Source organism: Mastigoproctus giganteus, chromosome 1 (assembly GCF_048544385.1).
Source record: "Mastigoproctus giganteus isolate SK-2022 chromosome 1, ASM4854438v1, whole genome shotgun sequence".
Taxonomy (NCBI): Eukaryota; Metazoa; Arthropoda; class Arachnida; order Uropygi; family Thelyphonidae; genus Mastigoproctus; species Mastigoproctus giganteus.
In genome coordinates, this window is record NC_143575.1 from 33743133 (window position 1) to 33765262 (window position 22130).

The 22130-nt window shown below is 37.4% G+C and overlaps 1 protein-coding gene across 1 annotated transcript in view; it reads left to right on the forward strand.

Moving 5' to 3' along the window:
* Nucleotides 1–22130, forward strand: part of LOC150090694 (ATP-dependent translocase ABCB1-like) — a 382558-nt gene that overhangs the window by 141339 nt on the left and 219089 nt on the right. The window contains exon 9 of the mRNA XM_090369148.1: nt 17066–17191. Coding sequence (XP_090225274.1) covers nt 17066–17191 — 126 coding nt within the window. The remainder of the gene's footprint in view (nt 1–17065; nt 17192–22130) is intronic.

Sequence of the window (22130 nt, forward strand, 5' to 3'; positions counted from 1 at the left end):
TAGAATTTTATAAACTGCCTGAGACCACTGTAGTCACCTTTACGAAAACAAAAACCATTCCCTTTACCCCTGATGGTAGTTACATCTTTAAGTAAATCCCACATCAGTAGACTGTGATCACTGTCACCTAATGGTTCCTTTATCTGCAAATTCCTAATGCACGTGTCATCACTGCTGATAATCAGATCAAGAGTATTACTCCCCCCCCTCTGGTTGCCCTTCGAACATGTTGCTGTAGAAAACAATACTCCAATAAATCCACAAAAGTCTTGCTAGCATGCAAGGGAATCCTTTCTTTAGATTTTCAGTGAAGGTTTTTCCAATAAATATGCTAAGGCTGTTAAGATAAAAATATTGTATATTGTTATTGGCTTTCATCCAGATCTCCTGCTTCATTTTCTGCCTCATTAACATCTTACTTCATTTTTTATATTATTAGCAGCTTACTTTTTTTTCTGACTCTTGCATCAGTGATTGTGGAAATCTCTTCCCCCCCATAACAAATATATTCCATTCAATAGGTTTGGTCTTCCAACAAAAAGACATTAAAAAATCCTGAACAGTCTCATTTCTAAGAATTTTCTGGATTCTGATAGCATTTCTCAACTTGTTTTTAAAACCTGTGTTCCAGAGTCAACTTTTATTTTCTGTTGCCTTTTTTATACTCTCTTGTTCCATTTTTTTTCCCTGCTGCATGAAAATTTGCTCATAAGTAGTCAATTCCTATAAATGGTAATAAATTCTTTCCTTACAGTTATTATAATGGCGCCTCTGTAGCCAGGTGGGAAGGAGCAGCAGTGCGTAGCACACGCTTCTTGATTAGACCGGGGTTCGAGCCCGTCACCACCAAATACGGAGGATGCAGAAAGGTCAAGGAATGACCACCGCATATCCCGGAGCAATATGGCCTTAGTTGCTAATGCTCCTAAAAACCAAATAACAACAATAACAACATCCTTACAGTTATCACCAAACACTATCCTAAGTAGTGGAGAAGCCTATCACCTCAAACCCTTACGTTATATTGAAACCTTTCACTTGTTTAGTGATCATCAGTATGGATCCCATCAGCATTGATTCCATGGAAAAGTTTATAGCAACTCAAGCGGCTGCTTTCAACAAAAATTCATAATCTCTTACCATGTTTAGCATAAAAATCTTCTAAACAAATTTCCATTTGTCTCCTATTTTTAGCAATTAGCATTAGTAGAGGCATATGATGCAAGAAAGCAAGCTTATGCAGCATCAGCCAAAAAAAAAAAAAAAAAAACCCTTCCACTTCACCCCTCCGTTCGTTCAAAATACCTGTCCAGCTGAGCCTTAACTTTATTTACGCTATCAACTTCCACAATAAGGGATGGAAGTCTGTTCCACCAACCAACTACCCGCTGGCTAAAGGCAAATTTCCATACATCTATCCTACATCTGTCTTTCCTCAATTTTAATTTATTATGCCCTCTCAAGTGATTATTCTGAGCAAGAGGAAGAATCCCATCACTATTGAGCATACTCAAACCATTCAATGCTTTATACACCTCTATGAGATCACCTCACCAGTGCCTAGTCTTCAAACACTGTAATTTGTAAAACTTAAGCCTTTCTTCGTAAGAGCAACCCTTTGTTCCATTCACTAATCTTGTTGCCCTTCTCTTTACTCGTTCCAGCAGCTCTACATCCTTCTTGAAATGAGGCCTCTAGACCTGTATACAGTACTCAAGGTGTGGCCTGACCACTGCCTTATACAAGGGAATAATCACCTCCTTATCCCTGCTAGAAATATTCCTGTATATCATTGACAAGACACCATGAGCTACTCTTGCAGCTCATCTGCACTGCTCAGAGAACTTCATATCTGCCTGCACAATTACCCCCAGGTCTTTTTCATTCTGTACCACTGTCAGTGTAGTACCACAGAGTTGATACGTTGCTCTGGGGGTTGCTGTTTCCCTATGTAGTACTTTACAATTATCAATGTTAAACTTCATTTGCCCCCTCTCAGCCCATCTGCTCAACCTTTCCAGATCCTGTTGCAGCAGTATGCATCAGTAGTGTCCTTAACAACCCTGCCAACCTATGTATCGTCTGCAAACTTGGACATTAAGCTTGATATACCATCATCAATATCATTTATAAATACAGAAAACAATAATGGACCCAACACTGAACCCTGAGGGACTCCACTAATAACATTAGTCCACGATGAGCAGTGTCCATTGATTACCACTCTGTCTTCTCCCCCTCAACCATCCCTTTATCCATAGCGGCAATTTGCCTCCAGTGCCACACTGCTCCAATTTGTGCAGCAGTCTTCCACATGCAACAGTATCAAAAGCCTTTCTAAGATCCAAATATATAATATCAAAGTTATTCCCTGCATCCAGTTCTTTTGTGACTGCATCATAGTATCTATAAATTTATAAATATAATTTTATAAATTTATAGATACTATGATGCAGTTAAATCTAATGCAATTAAAATCTAATCAAATTGGTCAGGCAAGACTTTCCCTTAACAAAACCATGCTGTGTCCGAGCTATAACTGAAGTCTTGTCTAGATGATCCTGCAGTGCTTCTTTAATCAGTGCCTCCATTAATTTTCCTGGAACAGAAGTTAAACTCACAGGTCTATAATTACTTGTGTCAGCCTTTGATCCTCCTTTGTGAATTGGGGTCACATGTGCACATCTCCAGTCTATGGGTACCTCCCCTGAGTCCAAGGAAGCTCTCATAACTATGGCTAATGGTTTGCTTACTTCCTTTGCTGCCTCCTTTAATATAACTGGATAGATCCCATCCACCCCAGTTGCCTTTCTTGTGTTTATCTTCAACAATTTCTCCTCCACTTTACTCTCAGTTATTACAAGATTATCTAGCTTACTGCCAGAGTTGAATACACGTCTGGCATTCCCCTTGCTGAATAACTCCTCATGTGTGAATGTCGATGCAAAATATTCATTTAGTTTGTTAGCTACCTGAGCAGGATCAATAACAGTTGAACCATCGATATCAAGTGGACCAATCTGATTCATCCCCTTCCTTCTAGAGTTTACATAAGTAAAGAACTCTCTGCTATTTTTATTTGCTTCGCCTGCCTAACCTCCTTTGTAATTTGGTTACAGATCAACTTATATCTATCATAGGCTTCTATGTCACGTGTTAATTTATATGTATCCCATGCATTTTTCTTCTCTGCCATATGTCTCATTAGTTCATCTGACATCCATTTAGGCCTAAACCTTGAACAATATTTCTTAGTTGGTATGTAAAGCCTACTAGCTTCCAAGATAAGTTCTTTGAATGCTTTCTATTTTGAATTTGCTATTGGTAACATCATCAGTTAGTTCCACTGTACAGAATTTAAATACTGTCTCAGACCATCGTAGTTGCCTTTATGAAAGCAAAAACCCTTCCCCTGATGGTAGTTACCTCTTTGAGTAAATCCCACTTCAGCACACTGTGATCACTGCCACCTAGTGGTTCATTTATCTGCAGATTCTTAATGCATGAAGAATCATTACTGATAATCAAATCAAGAGGATTACTCCCTCTAGTTGCCTGCCGAACATGCTGATATAGAAAAAAATCATCCAAAAAATCCACAAAAGCCTTTCTAGTGTGTGAGTGACCAACCCACAAATTCCAGTCAATATCTGGGAAATTAAAATCCCCCATTATAAGACTCTCTGATTTACTGGCCCACTCAATTTCCGTGTACAGTTTCTTATTATATTCATCAGAGTCATTAGGCCTATAGCACACTCCTACTCTCAATTTTGATTTCCCAATGCTTATGTCACACCAAACTGACTCGACACTGCACTGTCCAGCGATGTCAACTGGCTTCACTTCCTTGGATTTTATGCATTTCTTAACTAATAGCATAAGCCCTTCTCCCTTCCTATCCTGTCTATCCTTTCTGTAGATGTTGTACTCCCCAAATTCCAGTTCTGCATTCCTTATATCTGTGTGACACCACGTCTCTGATATCCCAACAATATCCGCCTTTGATGCTTTGAGCAATACCTCAAATTCATCAAATAATTAGGTAGAATGTTTTCTTCTAACCACACAGTGATCATGATGGCAGAAGGGGGGTGGTCTCTGTTTTCTACTATCTTTTTAATGAATGCTGGAGTTTTGCAAGATTTTATTCTTTCACCTGCTATCATTCTAGCAGTTGGAACAGAGCCAGTGTTAGGCATATGCAACTGATATAGCTGCACTGGCCCTTATGTACTCAAATTTCTCTTTGTAATGTTGGGGAAGTAGAGGCATTCCTTAGAGTGATGAACATGAGAACATACAAACAAGATTGCATAATATTTTATTACAATACTGCTTTTTTTTATTACAATACAAACTACATCATAACTATAACTTTTCCAAAAAAACTTTCCTCCATGCCATAAATCAGTTATTATAGTTGCCCAAAAAATGGTCTCAACTCCAGTTTGTTTAGAGAATCTAGCAAGAGAATCTTTATTGCAACAATAATAATAATAAGATGTACATAATGCAGTTTATGTTGCAACATAACCTACCTGCCATGGCCACAGGCCAGGGGGTTTTTTTGTGATAATGTCAGTGAACAGTTTTATTTTTGTTTGGATCAAAAATGTTAGCAGTGAAATGTTAATTCCCAACCTCCATTGCTTTAAAGGCTATTTAAATTTCCTCTTAAACATATGAAATATAAAACAAAATTTTAAATCCTAAAACAACTATCTTGTAATTTACCATATAGACACTTCAAAATAGTTGGGTGTGCTGAATAATTTAACATTAACCTTAATAGAGGCATATGATGCAAGAAAGCAAGCTTATACAGCATCAGCTAAAAAAAAAAAAAAAAAAACCTTCCCATTTCACCCATCCATTTGCTCCAAATGTTTGCCCAGTTTTTCCCTGAATTTATTTAAGCTAGCAACTTCCGCAACGACAGATGGAAGTTTGTTCCAGCAATCAACCATCCTCTGGCTAAAGGCAAATTTCTGCACATATATTCTACAACTGTCTTTCCTCAGTTTGAATTTATGTATCCTCAGGTGCATAACCTGAGCAAGAGGAAGAATCCCATCAGCATTGAGATTGCTCAAACCATTCAAGACCTTTTACAACTCAATCAGATACCTCCCAGGTGCCTGGTCTCCAGACTCTGCAATTTGCAGAACTTAAGCCTTTCTTGGTAAGAGCAACCCTTTGTTTCCCCCTCGCCAATCTCATTGCCCTTCTCTATACTTGTCATCATTTTATGGCTCTGAGGTGAATCTTCACTGCATGCAACCAGTAAGGTTAAAATGGCTGTATATTTTTTGTTATCATGGTACAGTGAGAAGTTTGAAAGAAAAGTCACTCATCACTATGAAAATAGTTATTCAGTAGGATTAAAGCAGAGCTTTCTAAATTGGGCATCATTCCAAATCCCAAAGGGAGTCACCAAATTTTCATATCATGTTAACATTCATTTCACTTTGATTTCCTAGCCACTTAATACGAGACACATTCTTTCTCTTTGGAAGCTAATAATTGGTGTAGTCTATTGCAGATTGTTTTGGTTAAACACATATTAAGTTCCACAGATCTTTCCTATCTTTTACTTTTTATCTACATGGATTTAGCTCAAAACAAAGGAAGTTGTATACTACTTTGCACCTACCTTGCAGATGATACAAAGGTTGACAGGGTTGTTAATGACAGTAATGGCAGTGTGCTACTGCCACAGGATCTAGAAAATTTGGGTAGATGGGCTGAGAAGTGGCAACTAAAGTTTTTAACATTGACAAATGCAAAGTACAGCATATGGGTAGAAGTAACCCCAGAGGACCGTACCAACTGTGTGGTACTACACTTAAGGTGGTAGAAAATGAAAACGACCTGGGAGTAATTGTGCAGTCAGATACGAAGTTTTCTGAGAAATGCAGACAGGCTGCCAGGGTAGGTCATGGGGTTTTGTCAATGATATACAGGAATTTTGCTAGCAGGGAAAAGGAGGTGATTGTCCCTCTGTATAAGGCAATGGCTACGCCTTGAGTACTGTGTACAGGTCTGGAGGCCTCATTTTAGGAAGGATGTAGATTTCCTTGGGCGTGTACAGAGAAGGGCAACAAGATTGGTAAGGGGGAATGAAGGGATCCTCTTACCAAGAGAGGCTGAAGTTCTGCAAATTGCAGCAGCTGGAGACTAGGGCACCTGTGAGGTGATCTGATTGAGGTGTATAAGGCTTTGAATGGGTTGAGCACGCTGAATTCTGATGGGATTCTTCCACTTGTTCAGATTACAAACCTAAGGGGCCATAAATTCAAATTGAGGAAAGACAGGTGTAGAATAGATGTGCAGAAATTTGCCTTTAGCCAGCAGGTGGTTAATTGCTGGAACAAACTTCCGTCTATCGTTGTGAAAGTTGATAGGTTAAATAAATTTAAGGAGGAACTGGACAAACATTTAGAGGGAATGGTTGTGTAAATTTTTCTTTTTTTTTTTTTTTTGGCTGATGCTGCATAAGCTCATACGCTTGCTTTCTTTCATCACATGCCACTATTACTACTACTACCACCATCAACTTAAAAATAAGGAACAAACTGAGTGGTATTTTTATTATTATTATTATTTTATTAGCTATATTGGTGCAAGGAAGCCTGAGGCTTATGCTGCACCAGCCAAAAAGAATACCCAAATTACCCTGAGAGAGAGAGAGAGAGAGAGAGAGAGAGAGAGAGAGAGAGAGAGAGAGAGAGAGAGAGAGAGAGAGAGAGAGAAGGGAATCACCAAGAAAGAGAAGAATGATGATATCCAGCTCAGGACCCTGGGTATGCCAAGTCCATACCCACCAGATGTGAGCCCCTGGATGTCACATATTGCAAAATTCTGGGTGGAATGTAAAATTATTTTTGGTATATACATACAGGAGTGGTCCCAGGATTTTCTAAAGGGAGAAACAAAAGCAATGTCCTGAGGAATCATTAAACTTTAAAATCATCAGTAAAAAAATCTACATTATTTTGATCATGATCATTGGGGGACAGACTATATCCTCTTAGCTCCTACCTGGGACCACCACTGTGTACATAAGAGTGCCAGCACAAAAAAGTTTTGAAAGCACTGGATTAAAGAATTAAAGCTCATCTACTTATATATAGTTATCTAATTTTTTGCACTTTTAAAAAATTTAATAAACCTGTATGCTTTTACAGTGTTATTTTAAGTATACATTCAAAAATTAATTTAAGGAGTATTTCTTCAAACAATCCTCTGAGGTTGGTTATATTCATATTGTAGTTTTAAATGTTTTCCACCAACCTTTTTTTTTTTTTTTTGTAGAAATAAAACACAACGGAAACGAAAACTGGAATCTTGATAACTATGTATATATAATGAATTATATTTGCCTGTATTTATAATAAATTATATTTAACTTTACAACTAAAATATATAAAATATACATTAAAATATACTGGGTTAAGAACAATAAAACCATAAAATACATTAAAATATACTAAATTAAAAGCGATAAAACCATAGCTTTCGAAGGCTCCTGCCTTCTTCTTCAACAGTATTTCCTTTGTTCTGTGGTGCATCTTTAAATACCAGCAGGTTAACGGTACTCATCACGTGTTTCATTCCCACGTGTTCCGTTCTCTTGTGTTATGGAACCGGAAGTGGCTCGGAAGTGGGTCATATGGAACCGTTCATCCCTTCTAAGGATAGCAGCCTCGAAGAGGCTACTATCCTCAGATGGTTGGTGGAAAACATTTAAAACTACAATATTAAGGAGTATTTGCTAATCCCCTTAATTTTAAACGTTCTTAAACATCCTGGTGTTTCTCTGAAATAGGATTACCAGGGTACTTTTGAGAGAATGTAGATTTACTTTAACCTTAGCGGTTGTGGCACCCCCAATTGTAGCAAACATGGGGTCACCCAACCAGTTTAACAATCTTTTAAATTTATGGAAAAGGTTTTGAACTTTTCAAATTCTTCTTTAACAGTAATAATATTTCATCCTTCCTTAATGTATTGCAATACTTATTGTATATAACTTCTTATTTTTAATAACAAATTAAATATTTAAAAAATTGAGTTTTTTCTGCTTTGTTTTCAAAATACATTGATTCTTATGAAAAATTTAAAAAAAATGTAGACTTTAAACATAAATACAAATCTATTAAACTCTTCCTTTTTCAAGTTTAAAAGACGATTAAACTCTTGAAATTTTAAAAATTCACATTTGCATATACAAGTTGAGTATCCCTAATCCAAAATGCTTGGGGCTGTAAATGTTTCAGATTTCAGATTTTTTGGGATTTTTGAATACATGGCATGGTAGAGTTGAAGTAAGGTGGAAATAAAATTTAGATTAAATACAGATTTCATGCAAAAAATTCAATTTTATTTACCAAAAAAAAAATGGTGGTTTCTGCTTTCAAAAGAATATAAATGCAACAAATACTAATTTAAAATTCATATTTCTTGCAAAAAAAATCATTTTTATTTACCATCTTGAGAAGGAACATCACAAGCGGTTGGTTGAGGGGCCACGAACTGAGTCCTTCAAGGATGAGGAGACATTGTGTTGAATGGCCTTTTTAAATATTTCTTCCAGAGTCATTTGCCTCATTAACAAAGGTTTTTGTTGTATAAGTCTCTCTTTTATTTTATAAACTGACATTATTTCTTGTTCTGTTATAAAAGCACGCTGCTCAAGTCATTCAATAAGTTCATCATACTTTTTCACCATATTGTCTATAGGCATTTTTACTGCAGTGTTAAAAATGTCATCTTCATCATAATTTTACCATTATTGCCTTGATGCAAAACCATTTCAGCTATTTCACCATCAGTTATTGAATGAATAACTAGATCCTCATTATCAATGTTAAAGACTTTTTCGATATCCACTTTTTTCAGCTTACTGACACTCCGAAGGCACTGTTTTTGCATATATAAGGAGTACAGACATATTTTTCTCAAAATCATTAGCTTCTTCATCATCATCATCATCATCACTGAGCATAGTCACAGGCCAGAGGTTGTGCCAGGCATGCATAACTGTGTCTTTAGTCACTGAGGTCCAAGTGTTTGCAACAACATATATGGCATCCTTCAGGTTAAACTCCTTCTGGAAACTTTCTACACCCCCGCCTCTGTTTACTACTGCTGCCAGCATGCTGTTCAAGAAAGTGTTTTCATATTCACACTTCATTGATCCAAGGATACCCTGGTCACATGGCTGAAATAATGAAGTCACGTTTGTGGGAAAGTACATGGCATAAACATTATTTTTGATGAGCATTTCAGCTGGAGGATGAACAGAACAGTTGTCAAGAAAATAACAAAGTCTTGCAGTCATCATCCGATCCAGCTTCCCTGCAGTGTGCACGAGCTGCTGGTACAAAATATTTGTGAAACCAATCAGAAAGATGTTCCTGGTGATCCATGTCTTTTTGTTACCATACTAATGGACTGGTAAGAAATTCGCTCTTTTAAAACAGCAAGGAACAAGCTTTGGCCTATCACAGCAAGTTTACACTTATGCTTGCCTGCTGCATTAGTACATCCCAGCACAGTTAATCTGTCCTTGGCATCCTTAATTCCTGTTGGAGCTGTCTCATCAGCTGTATTTAGTGTCCTCTTGGGGCAATAATGCCAAAACAATGATGTTTCATCAGCATTATAGACTTGTTCTGCCGTCAGATTTTCATCAGCGATGATCTTGTAAAACTCGTCAATGAATTTCTCCGCTGCCTTGTGATCAGCAGATGCTTTATCACCACGAATCTTTAAAAATTTAATGCTGTGTCTTTTCTTGAATTTCGTTAATCAGCCTGTTGAATATTCACAGTTCACTTCAATTTTCAGTTCTTTATGATAGATCTTTGTTTGTTCCATGATCAGCTGACCAGTAAGTGGCATGTGTTCACTGTGACGCTGACCGAGCCACTGTTTCAAAACACAATGGAGATCTTCAATTTTATCTTTATGCAGTGTTTTTCTATTTTTCATTAATTTCTGTTCATCACTTTCAGCATAGAACTTGAACAGTTTATCCTCTTTCTTCAGGTCGTAGATGGTGGTCGTTCCAACACCAAACCTTCTGTAAGGTGTCTCACACTTACACCGCTGCCCAGTTTCTTCAGCAAATTCACTTTCTGTTCTATAGATAAACTTAAATGATTCCTCTTCTTATTATCACTGTTACCTAGGGTACATTTTCAACAATATATTTGCACCATACAGCAGAGAATAAACTAAACAAGCGGTGAGTAATGGACGTAGACACCTTGTGTTGATGATAATTGGCACTTGACTGATGTCAACACACCATGTTACAGCTCTTTCCCACCAGGACTCCCAGTTTTCAAAACTTTCAAGTATTTTTCAAAAAGTTTTAGTTTTTGGAGCTTTTCAGTTTTCAGAATTTGTGACTGGGGATGTTCAACCTTTATTTCATTTTGTGTAGAAACACTTTTAAAAAATTTACTATTTATACACATTCATATATATATACATATATACATACATATTACTATTCATTTCCATTTTAAAATTTGGCATGCTTCACAACACATGAAATTTTAAATATGTACGTTGCTTCCCAGAGAATAGTGTTTATAGTAGAGAACACAGGTTTTGTGTTCTAATTTTTACTACATGAAAACAATACTAAATCTATAAAAAATAACTAGGATAAGAACAGATGTTTACTGAACTAGTAATAGTAATGGAGGCATGTGATGCAAGAAAGCAAGTGTATGAGCTTATGTAGCATCAGCCAAAAACATTTCACACATCCATTCCCTCTAAAAGTTTGTCCAGTTCCTCCTTGAATTTATTTAAGCTATCAACTTCCACAATGACAGATGGAAGCTTGTTCTAGCAATTAACCACATGCTGGCTAAAGGAAAATTTCCATACATTTATTCTACAACTGTCTTTACTCAGTTTGAATTTGTGCCCCCTCAGGTTCATAATCTGAGCAAGCAGAAGAATCCCATCAGAATTCAGCATGCTCAACCCATTCAAGGCCTTATACACCTCAATCAGATCACCTCACAGGTGCCTAGTCTCCAGCCCCTGCAATTTGCAGAAATTAAGTCTTTGTTGGTAAGAGGACCTATTCATTCCACCCACCAACCTTGTTGCCCTTCTCTGTAGATGCTCAAGAAACTCTACATCCTTCCTAAAATGAGGCCTCCAGACCTGTATGCAGTACTCAAGATGTGGCCTGACCATTGCCTTATACAAAGGGATAACCATCTTCTTTTCCATACTAGCAAAATTCCTGTATATCATTGACAATACCCCAGGACCTGCTCTGGCTGCCTGTCTGCATTGTTCAGAAAACTTCATAACCGACTGCACAATTACTCCCATATCTTTTTCATTTTCTACCAGCCGAAGTGTAGTACCACAGAGTTAGTATGTTTCTCTCTGGGGGTTACTTCAACCTATATGCAGTACTTTGCATTTGTCAATGTTAAACTTCAGTTGCCATGTCTCAGCCCATCTGCCCAAATTTTCTAGATCCTGTTGCAGTAGCACACTGTCATTAACAACCCTGTCAATCTTTGTATCATCTACAAACTTTGATATTAAGCCTTCATCAATATTATTGATAAATATATAAAACAGTGTGCCCAACACCGAACCCCAGGGAACTCCACTAATAATATTAGTCCAAGAAGAGCAGCATCCATTCATTACACTCTGTCTTTTTCCCACTCAACCTTGGCACCTCCGTAGCCAGGTGGGAAGGAGTAGCAGTACAAAACACATGCTTCTTGATTAGACCGAGGTTCGAGCCTGTCACCAACAAATACGGAGGATGCGGAAAGGTCAGGGAATGACCACCACATATCCTGGAGCAATATGGCCTTAGTTGCTAATGCTCCTAAAAACCAAAAAACAACAACAACAACAACAACAACAACCCACTCAACCACCCATTTTTTTCCATTGTAGCAACTTACCCTTAATACTATACTGTTCCAATTCATACAGTAGTCTTCCATGTGCAACAGTGTCAAAAGCTTTCCTGAAATCCAAGTATATGATATCAGAACTATTTTTTGCATTCAGCTTCTTTGTACCCACATCATAGTAGCCAATCAAATTTGTCAGACAAGACTTTCCCTTAACAAACCCATGCTGTGTCTGAATTATTACTGCAGTCTTGTCTAGATGATCCTGCAATGCATCTTTAACAAATGACTCCATTATTTTCCCTGGAACAGAAGTTAAACTAACTGGTCTGTGATTACTCGTGTCACCCTTAGATTCCCCTTTGTGAATTGGGGGATACATTTGCACATCTCCAGTCCATGGGGACTTCGCCTGAGTCCAAGGATGCTCTCATAATTATGGCTAAGGGTTTGCTTACTCCCTTTGCCACCTCCTTTAATGTAACTGGATAGATTCCATCCTCCCCAGGTGCCTTTCTTATGTTTAACTTCAACAATTTCTTCTCCACTTTGCTCTCAGTTATTACAAAATCATTAAGCACTCTGTTAAAGTTTGATAAACTTCTGGCATTAGTGGGAGAGTAAAAGCAAGTAACCTGTAACTATAAAAAACATGTAATTTAAATTTTATGGTGGTTCACCTAATAGGTTCTTTCCCTCAAACTGTGCAGAAACCATAAAAAATCAATTCTGTATGTATTGAAGAAGGTATTTTTTAAATTTATTTATTATGTGTAGGCTGTCCCTGCCATGCTAATGGCAACAACCTCGTGTATTATATTTATTTATCATACCTATAAAGGCCACTCAGTGTAGTGGTGGTGTCCTGTAGTAGTGTAGTGATATGTTGCATTGTTTGTGTTCTATGACTGGCCACTTAGTCCAGTTGCCCCATAAGGACAACTGGTAACCATCCTACATGGAAACTGGTCTAGGGACTGCTATCTTAGCATTACAGTCTTCATTTCTTGCTCTCTTTCTAACCCTCCCACCTATAACTGCCCAAATACAGAGGTGAGTTTAAAAAAAAAGGAAAGGAAAGTATATAAGAAGATATATGTATGTGTATGTTTTCTGTTTATAGCGGTCCCCAGGCATGTGCCTATCTCCACCTAATGTCTCTGTGAAGGAAGAATCTCTGTACAATGGGCCTGACATAGTATTAACACACACTACAATACTGCAGTATGCGTTATGCATGTCAGGCCATTTTGCCACCAGGGAGCAGCTGTCTCCTGGATAGTCGATTCCCGGCATCCGTTTGACGACATGTGGAGTCGGGCCTGTTCCAATAATCTGTGCTATAGCACAAAGTCCTGCACCCACTAGCAGGTGTGCCATATCTGAGTACCACCAAAAAAAAAAAAAAAAAAAAAATTCATGCCAAAACAGTAAAAACACTGACCTCATATATATAATGGCAAAAAGGAGAGGATTAAAAAAAAATATATATATATATATATAAATAAAATAATAAATAAATAAATTAATTAAAAATATATCCATATAAAAAAGAAAGGAAAAAATAATAATACAATAACTAAAATCAAAATAAAACTGCAAATTATGGATTAAAAAAAAAAAAAAAAACTATGGGTGAGAAAAAAAAATATATATTAAAAACCCAAACTATGGGTACGAGAGGAAAAAAAACAAGAGTGAGATATTACTGAGTGGCTTGCAGCAATTGTCTTCTTTTTCTAAAGACACTAAGACAAAAATGTTGAAAAGCATTAAATCTAACTCTATCTGAGACAAACAAGTGTAATTCACTAACATTACTTATTAAAACTGTTTGAAACAACCGAGATCTTTCTTCAATATACAGATTACAATCTAATAATACATTTTTCCAATCTTCTTCAGTACCACAAATACAAAAACTATCTGTTGTTAAACCCAACTGAAACAGTTTTGCATTTAATGATCCATATCCTGTCAATATAAAAGAAGCCGTAATAGCTGGGAAAAACCAATCTAATTTTTTGTTTAATGACAAAAAGTGAACATCTGGAAAAAAAGTATTTGGTGACTAGACCAGTCATAAAAAAAAGACCAGACTAGACTGTCATTCCACCTACATTGCCATATATTATATAATTCATTTAAATTCTTTTTGTCTCAATTTTAATATTAACAGATGTATTAGAAATTGTTCCCATAAAGCTAATTTCTCTACCCTTCTTTAAACAATACACCATCCCTCTATATATCACATGCAAATCCAGGGGTAACACCCCAGCTATCACCTGAAGGGCATTTGTCGAAACCATCCTACATACTTGATTAATTTCTAATAACATCACCCTCTGTATGGAATTTAATTTATTTTTTATTCTAACAATATTTGCCCTCCTATACCAGCATATGAAACAATTGGCAGGAAACCAGCCTTATAATACAATCTAAGGGTTTTTTTTATTTAACCTCCATTCTGTTCTGGTTATCCTAATTATAACAGCACTAAAAGTTCTTACTTTATTAGCTAAATTTTCTACATGTTCTGTAAAATTTAACTTATCATCTATAGTTATTCCTAAATACTTATTGGTTTTAACACATGCTATTTGTTTATTATATATATGTGTAATAGGTGGATGATCATAATTGAAAGTCCCTTTAAAAACCATGAGCTTAGTTTTTGTTATTAGCATTAGCATTAGGCATTGGCTGACCGGGTTAGCCGAGTGGGTAAGTACTTGCCTGGCAACCCAAAGGTCGCGGGTTCGATTCCCGCCTCAGGCTTGGATCAAAGTACTGCAAAAACCTTGGGAGGTGCAATATGGCCATAGAAGCCGATGCGCCAACAACTACCAAATCAAAAAAAAAAAAAAAAAAAAATTAGGCATTAGTAGAGGCATACGATGCAAGAAAGCAAGCTTATACAGCATCAGCCAAAAAAAAAAACTTCCATTTCACCCCTCTGTTCATTCGAAATACCTGTCCAGCTGAGCCTTAAATTTATTTAGGCTATCAACTTCCACAACAAGGGATGGAAGTCTGTTCCACCAACCAACTCCCGCTGGCTAAAGGCAAATTTCCGCACATCTACCCTACATCTGTCTTTCCTCAATCTGAATTTATGCCCTCTCAGGTGATTATTCTGAGCAAGAGGAAGAATCCCAAAGGCATTGAGCATGCTCAAACCACTCAAGGCTTTATATACCTCTATCAGATCACCTCGCTGGTGCCTAGTCTCCAAACACCTGTAATTTGCAAAACTTAAGCCTTTCTTCGTAAGAGCAATCCTTTGTTCCATTCACTAATCTTGTTGCCCTTCTCTGTACTCATTCCAGCAGCTCTACATCCTTCTTGAAATGAGGCCTCCAGACCTGTATACAGTACTCAAGGTGTGGCCTGATCATTGCCTTATACAAGGGAATAATCACCTCCTTATCCCTGCTAGAAAAATTCCTGTTTATCATTGACAAGACACCATGAACTACTCTTGCAGCCCGTCCTCACTGCTCAGAGAACTTCATATCTGCCTGCACAATTACCCCCAGGTCCTTTTCATTCTCTACCACTGTCAGTGTGGTACCACAGAGTTGATATGTTGCACTGGGGTTGCTGTTTCCCGTATATAGTACTTTACATTTGTCAATGTTAAACTTCATTTGCCACCTCTCAGCCCATCTGCTCAACCTTTCCAGATCCTGTTGCAGCAGCAGCATAGCGTCAGTAGTGTCCTTAACAACCCTGCCAACCTTTGTATCATCTGCAAACTTGGATATTAAGCTTGATATACCATCATCAATATCATTTATAAATACAGAAAACAATAATGGACCCAACACTGAACCCTGAGGGACTCCACTAATAACATTAGTCCACGATGAGCAGTGTCCATTGATTACCACTCTGTCTTCTCCCCCTCAACCATCCCTTTATCCATAGCAGCAATTTGCCTCCAGTGCCACACTGCTCCAATTTGTGCAGCAGTCTTCCACATGCAACAGTATCAAATTAAGATCCAAATATATAATATCAAAGTTATTCCCTGCATCCAGTTCTTTTGTGACTGCATCATAGTATCTAATCAAATTGGTCAGGCAAGGCTTTCCCTTAACAAAACCATGCTGTGTCCGAGCTATAACTGAAGTCTTGTCTAGATGATCCTGCAGTGCTTCTTTAATCAGTGCCTCCATTAATTTTCCTGGAACAGAAGTTAAACTCACAGGTCTATAATTACTTGTGTCAGCCTTTGATCCTCCTTTGTGAATTGGGGTCACATTTGCACATCTCCAGTCTACGGGTACCTCCCCTGAGTCCAAGGAAGCTCTCATAACTATGGCTAATGGTTTGGTTACTTCCTTTGCTGCCTCCTTTAATATAACTGGATAGATCCCATCCACCCCAGTTGCCTTTCTTGTGTTTATCTTCAACAATTTCTCCTCCACTTTACTCTCAGTTATTACAAGATTATCTAGCTTACTGCCAGAGTTGAATACACCTCTGGCATTCCCCTCACTGAATAACTCCACATGTGTAAATGTCAATGCAAAATATTCATTTAGTTTGTTAGCTACTTGAGCAGGATCATCAACAGTTGAACTATCGATATCAAGTGGACCAATCTGATTCATCCCCTTCCTTCTAGAGTTTACATAAGTAAAGTTATAGAGATATTCAACTTATGTAAAGTAACTCATTGGATCAAATCTTCCAATATTTTCTTAATCCTTGTCTCCAAGACCAATCTTGAAGACCCCAGAACACAAATTACGAAATCGTCTGCGTATGCTATAGAATGACAGTTATATAAGAAGATAGAAAAATTTTCTGATTTTTAATCACTAATAGTTAATGTGAGATTGTTATTTGTGAGGGTCACCTGTCAGGTTGCCTGCCACCACTGCGAGGTAATGAACTTGGTATTCTAAATGAACATTTAGAATGTTCATTTAGAATAATTAGAATTAAATTAGAAACATTAGAATTAAAAATATATCACTGTATTGGTATTCTAAATGAACATTTAGAATACCAATACAGTGATATATTTTTTTTGTACATAGAATGGAAAATTTTCCTACTGTCTTTGGTTTTATACTTTATTTTGGTGGTTGATTACTAGAATTGTAATTGTTTTTTATTGATTATTCAAGATTTTGCAAGGCTTAACTCTCAAAGTCAATCCTGGAGAAACTGTTGCATTAGTTGGGCCAAGTGGATGTGGAAAAAGTACTGTAATACAGTTAATACAGAGATTGTATGATCCTCTTAAAGGCGAGGTATGTTTCATAATTTCATACATCTCCTTACCATTTTTTCATAGATTTCAAATTTTAAAAAAATAAATTTTCTGTTTGTACTCTATAACATCTATATAGGATCTGAGGAACTTATAGGATAAATGCAAGAACATTACCATATATTTTGATACATGTGAATTCAAATACTACATCAGTTAATTCCATACTGGTATGCTGCCCTGTTTATAGATTTATATTAATGTGAAGATGCAGTAATCTCAGTAGAAATGCACTGGCACTTTCTGCTATATTAAAAACAATGGTTTGACTTAGGAAAAAGAGGTGATTGTCCCTCTGTATAAGGCAGTGGTCAGGCCACGCCTTGAGTACTGCATACAGGTCTGGAGGCCTCATTTTAGGAAGGATGTAGATTTGCTTGAGTGTACAGAGAAGGGCAACAAGATTGGTGAGGGGAATGAAGAGAGGCTTAAGTTCTGCAAATTGCAGGGGCTGGAGACTAGGCACCTGTGAGGTGATCTGATTGAGGTATATAAGGCCTTGAATGGGTTGAGCACACTGAATTCGATGGGATTCTTCCACTTGTTCAGATTACGAACCTAAGGGGGCATAAATTCAAATTAAGGAAAGAGATGTAGAATTAATGTGCGGAAAGTTGCCTTTAGTCAGCGGGTGGTTAATTGCTGGAACAAACTTCCATCTGTCGTTGTGGGAGTTGATAGGTTAAATAAATTTAAGGAGGAATTGGACAGGCATTTGGAGGGAATGGTTGTGCGAATTTTTATATTTTTTATTTATTTATTTATTTTTATTATTATTTTTTTTTGACTGATGCTGCATAAGTTCATATGCTTTTGCTTTCTTGCATTACATGCCACTACTACTACTACTACTACTTTGTTAAGTTTCCACTGATTATCAAGATTATTCATTCCGCTGATTATCAAGATTATTAAAAGATTAGAAAAATTAACCTGCAATACAACTTCTACACTGGAAGTTGCATAACTATACTTTTTGATACATTTTGGATTTTATAATTGTTGCTATCTTAATCAAACAGGGTGGTAATAGAGAATATAGTTATGCAACTTCCAGTGCAGAAGCTGTATTGTAGAATAATTTTTCTGTTCTTTTAATAGTATTGATAATTTGTGGAATGAATGACTTAAAGTCAAACCATTGTTTAGACCGGGATTCAAGCCCGGAGCCCCCAAATACGGAGGATGCTGAAAAGTCAGGGAATGACCACCGCATATCCCCAGAGCAATATGGCCTTAGTTGCTAATGCTCCTAAAAGCCAAATAACAACAACAGCATGAACATGCACATGCCGCACAGTTTTTGTTGGTTTAATTGTTCTCTAGTCTACTTCATAGATACAGCTGCATTTTTTGTCTGTGTGTAAATTTTTAGTGAGTGCATTGTACATAAATTGGTTAATGCAGATTGTAATATTTTATATATTTTGAACACTTATCATAATTAGTCACATAATGTTACTTAGAACCACACTTAATGCAATTTTAAAGGGTGTTTCAAATGCAGATATTCTGATAATCAACCAGAGGGTTGTTTGTTGGAAGAAGCTCCCATCTGGTTTTGTAGAGGTGGGTAGTTTGAATAAATTCAAGGAAAAAATAGATAAACTGTTAGAGGGTGATGGACAAGTGAAATGGGAAGTGTTGGCTTTTGTTTATTGATGCTGTATAAGCTTGCTTTCTTGCATCATTTCCTACTACCACTACTACTAATACTAATAATAATAACAATAATTAAACTTTTGTAATACAGAACTTCTTTGCATTAAAAAGCTGTTTAATTTTAGTAAAATTATGTTACTGTAATTACAATTAGTACGCGATAAAGACCGCGAAAATGAACACGATAAAGACCGTGGATTATGAGAAGTCTGCATACATTTTTGGGAGGTGCACCATCAAATCTCCCCAGACGAAGCTGTTATCGTCGACCAGGCACATAGAGCTTGCTTATTTGCTCCTCTGAGAGCAATACCAGAGACAGGGGAATCCGCATTCATCCCTTCTTCGAGGCGGTGGTTCTTGGATGGGATGAGTGGTTCTGCCTGGCATGCTCCCAAGCCATTTCCGGTTACATTGCACATGGGGAGAATACTACCCATGCTCCTGTAGAAACACATGCTGAGAACCATGAGCCTGCTGATATTTAAGGATGTGCCATACTGTAATCCTCACTGTTGAAAAAGGAGGCAGATGCCTCTGAAAGCTATGGTGTTTTAGCACTTTTATTATCTGGTGTTTTATCTACATTGTTGTATTGTAATTTATTCATTGCAGTTTAAAATTTCATATTTTATTGTACAGACCTTTTAATCAGTTTTATCCAGTGGAATTATATCATTCTATTTATTTCACTCATTTGCATCATTATTATTTTAATATAACACAACACTATTTATTTATTTTTAATAACGGTTGGTGTAGGATTGTGCAGTTATTATGAATATTCCCAACCCCAGAGGCCTATTTGAAGGGGGAAAAAAAAGTTATCATAAATATTGCAATATTTAAAATAACTAAATGCACAAGGCATAATACATTAAGAGTTTAATATCTATATAATATCGGTGTGTAGATACATCATAGACAACTCTTAAAAAACAACAAAGTAGTTGTTGTGGGCATCATTTGCTCTTTCTCATATTGTGCTCTGCCTTCACGACGAGTTGCCATGATAATGCACTACCTCGAATAAGTAACGCTTCACTAATAGAGAAGACTATTGTTACTTATTCTCGGTGAGTACCACCACCCAGACATGTTTCAAGGCTATTGGCCTATCATCAGTGGGTGGGCAGGTACCCTGGTATTGCAGACATGACGACCCAGTTGTGAAGATAATCACACAATATGAGAGATGCCAAAAGGTGTATATGACAATATTTAAAATAACTAAATGCACAAGGCATAATACATTAAGAGTTTAATATCTATATAATATCGGTGTGTAGATACACCATAGACAACTCTTACAAAACTACAAAGTAGTTGTTGTGGGCATCATTTGCTCTTTCTCATATTGTGCTTTGCCTTCGTGACGAGTTGCCATGATAATGCACTACCTCGAATAAGTAACAATAGTCTTCTCTATTAGTGAAGCGTTACTTATTCGAGGTAGTGCATTATCATGGCAACTCGTCATGAAGGCAGAGCACAATATGAGAAAGAGCAAATGATGCCCACAACAACTACTTTGAGGCACCTCCGTAGCCAGGTGGGAAGGAGCAGCAGTGCGTAGCACACGCTTCTTGATTAGACGGGGGTTCGAGCCCGTCACCACCAAATTCGGAGGATGCGGAAAGGTCAGGGAATGACCACCGCATATCCCGGAGCAATATGGCCTTAGTTGCTAATGCTCCTAAAAACCAAACGAAAACGACAACAACAACTACTTTGTAGTTTTTTAAGAGTTGTCTATGGTGTATCTACACACCGATATTATATACATAAATATTGCATAAAAAAGCTGAGCCTACTGCACCAGATGCAAAAATTCAAAGAGAGGATCACCTAGCGGCCGGCAGAAAATCAACTGGAACTCACAAATTGCTGCTTTTTGTTGGTGAATAAACTGATTCTACAGCTTTTAAAAAATATAAGTTCATATTTAGATCCAACTGATCCCATCAGCTGGATCTAAATATGAAAAAGAGATTGATTAAAATGCAGGGCACAAATATTTCTCATGCAGCTGGCCAAAAGCATTCTAGATAGAGCTTTATATTATATTGAACAACAACCTGAATTAACAGTCGAGGATGTGATGTTGGAGATTAGCAATAGCGTTAGCATTAACAATAGCATTAATTGAGACATGTGATGCAAGAAAGCAAGCTTATACAGCATCAGCCAAAAAAAAAAAAAAAAAAAAGACCCTTCCCATTTCACCCATCTGGTCACTCCACATGTTTGTCTAGTTCAGCCTTAAATTTATTTAAGTTATCAACTTCCACAACAAAAGATGGAAGTCCATTCCAGCAATCAACTACGCGCTGGCTAAGGGAAGACTTCCTCACATTTATTCTACAACTGTCTTTCCTCAGTTTCAATCTATGCCCCCCTCAGGTTCTTAATCTGAGCAAGCAGAAGTATCCCGTCAGCATTGAGCCTGCTCAAACCATTCAAGGCCTTATACGCCTCGATCAGATCACCTCGCAGGAGCCTAGTCTCCAGATACTGCAATTTGCAGAATTTAAGCCTTTCTTCATAAGTGCACCCCTTTGTTCCTCTCACCAATCTTGTTGCCCTCTTCTGTACTCGTTCTAGCAACTCTACACCCTTCCTAAAGGCCTCCAGACCTGTATACTCCAGGTGTGGTCTGACCATTGCCTTATACAAAGGGATAATCATCTCCTTGTCTCTGCTAGCAAAATTCCTATATATCATTGACAAAACTCCATGACCTGCTCTGGCAGCCCGTCTGCACTGCTCATAGAACTTCATATCTGACTGCACAATTACCCCCAGGTCCTTTTAATTCTCCACCTCCCTGAGTGTAGTACCACACAGTTGGTAAGTTTTTCTTGGGTTACTGCTACCCATATGGAGTACTTTACATTTGTCATTGTTAAACTTCAGTTGCCACTTCTAAGGCCATCTGCCTCACTTTTCTAGATCCAGTTGCAATAGCATTCTGTCTTTACTGTTATTAACAACCCTGCCAACCTTTGTATCATCTGAAAACTTGGACATTAAGCCTGATATTTCTTCATCAATATCATTGATAAATACACAAAACAACAATGTGCCCAGCACCGAACCCCTGGGGGACTCCGCTAATAACATTAATCCTCGTAGAGCAGTGTCCATTTATAACCACTCTCTGCCGTCTCCCACTCATCCGTCCCATTATTCATTGCAGTAACTTGTCCTTAATGCCATACTGCTCCAATTTGTACAGCAGTCTTCCATGTGCAACA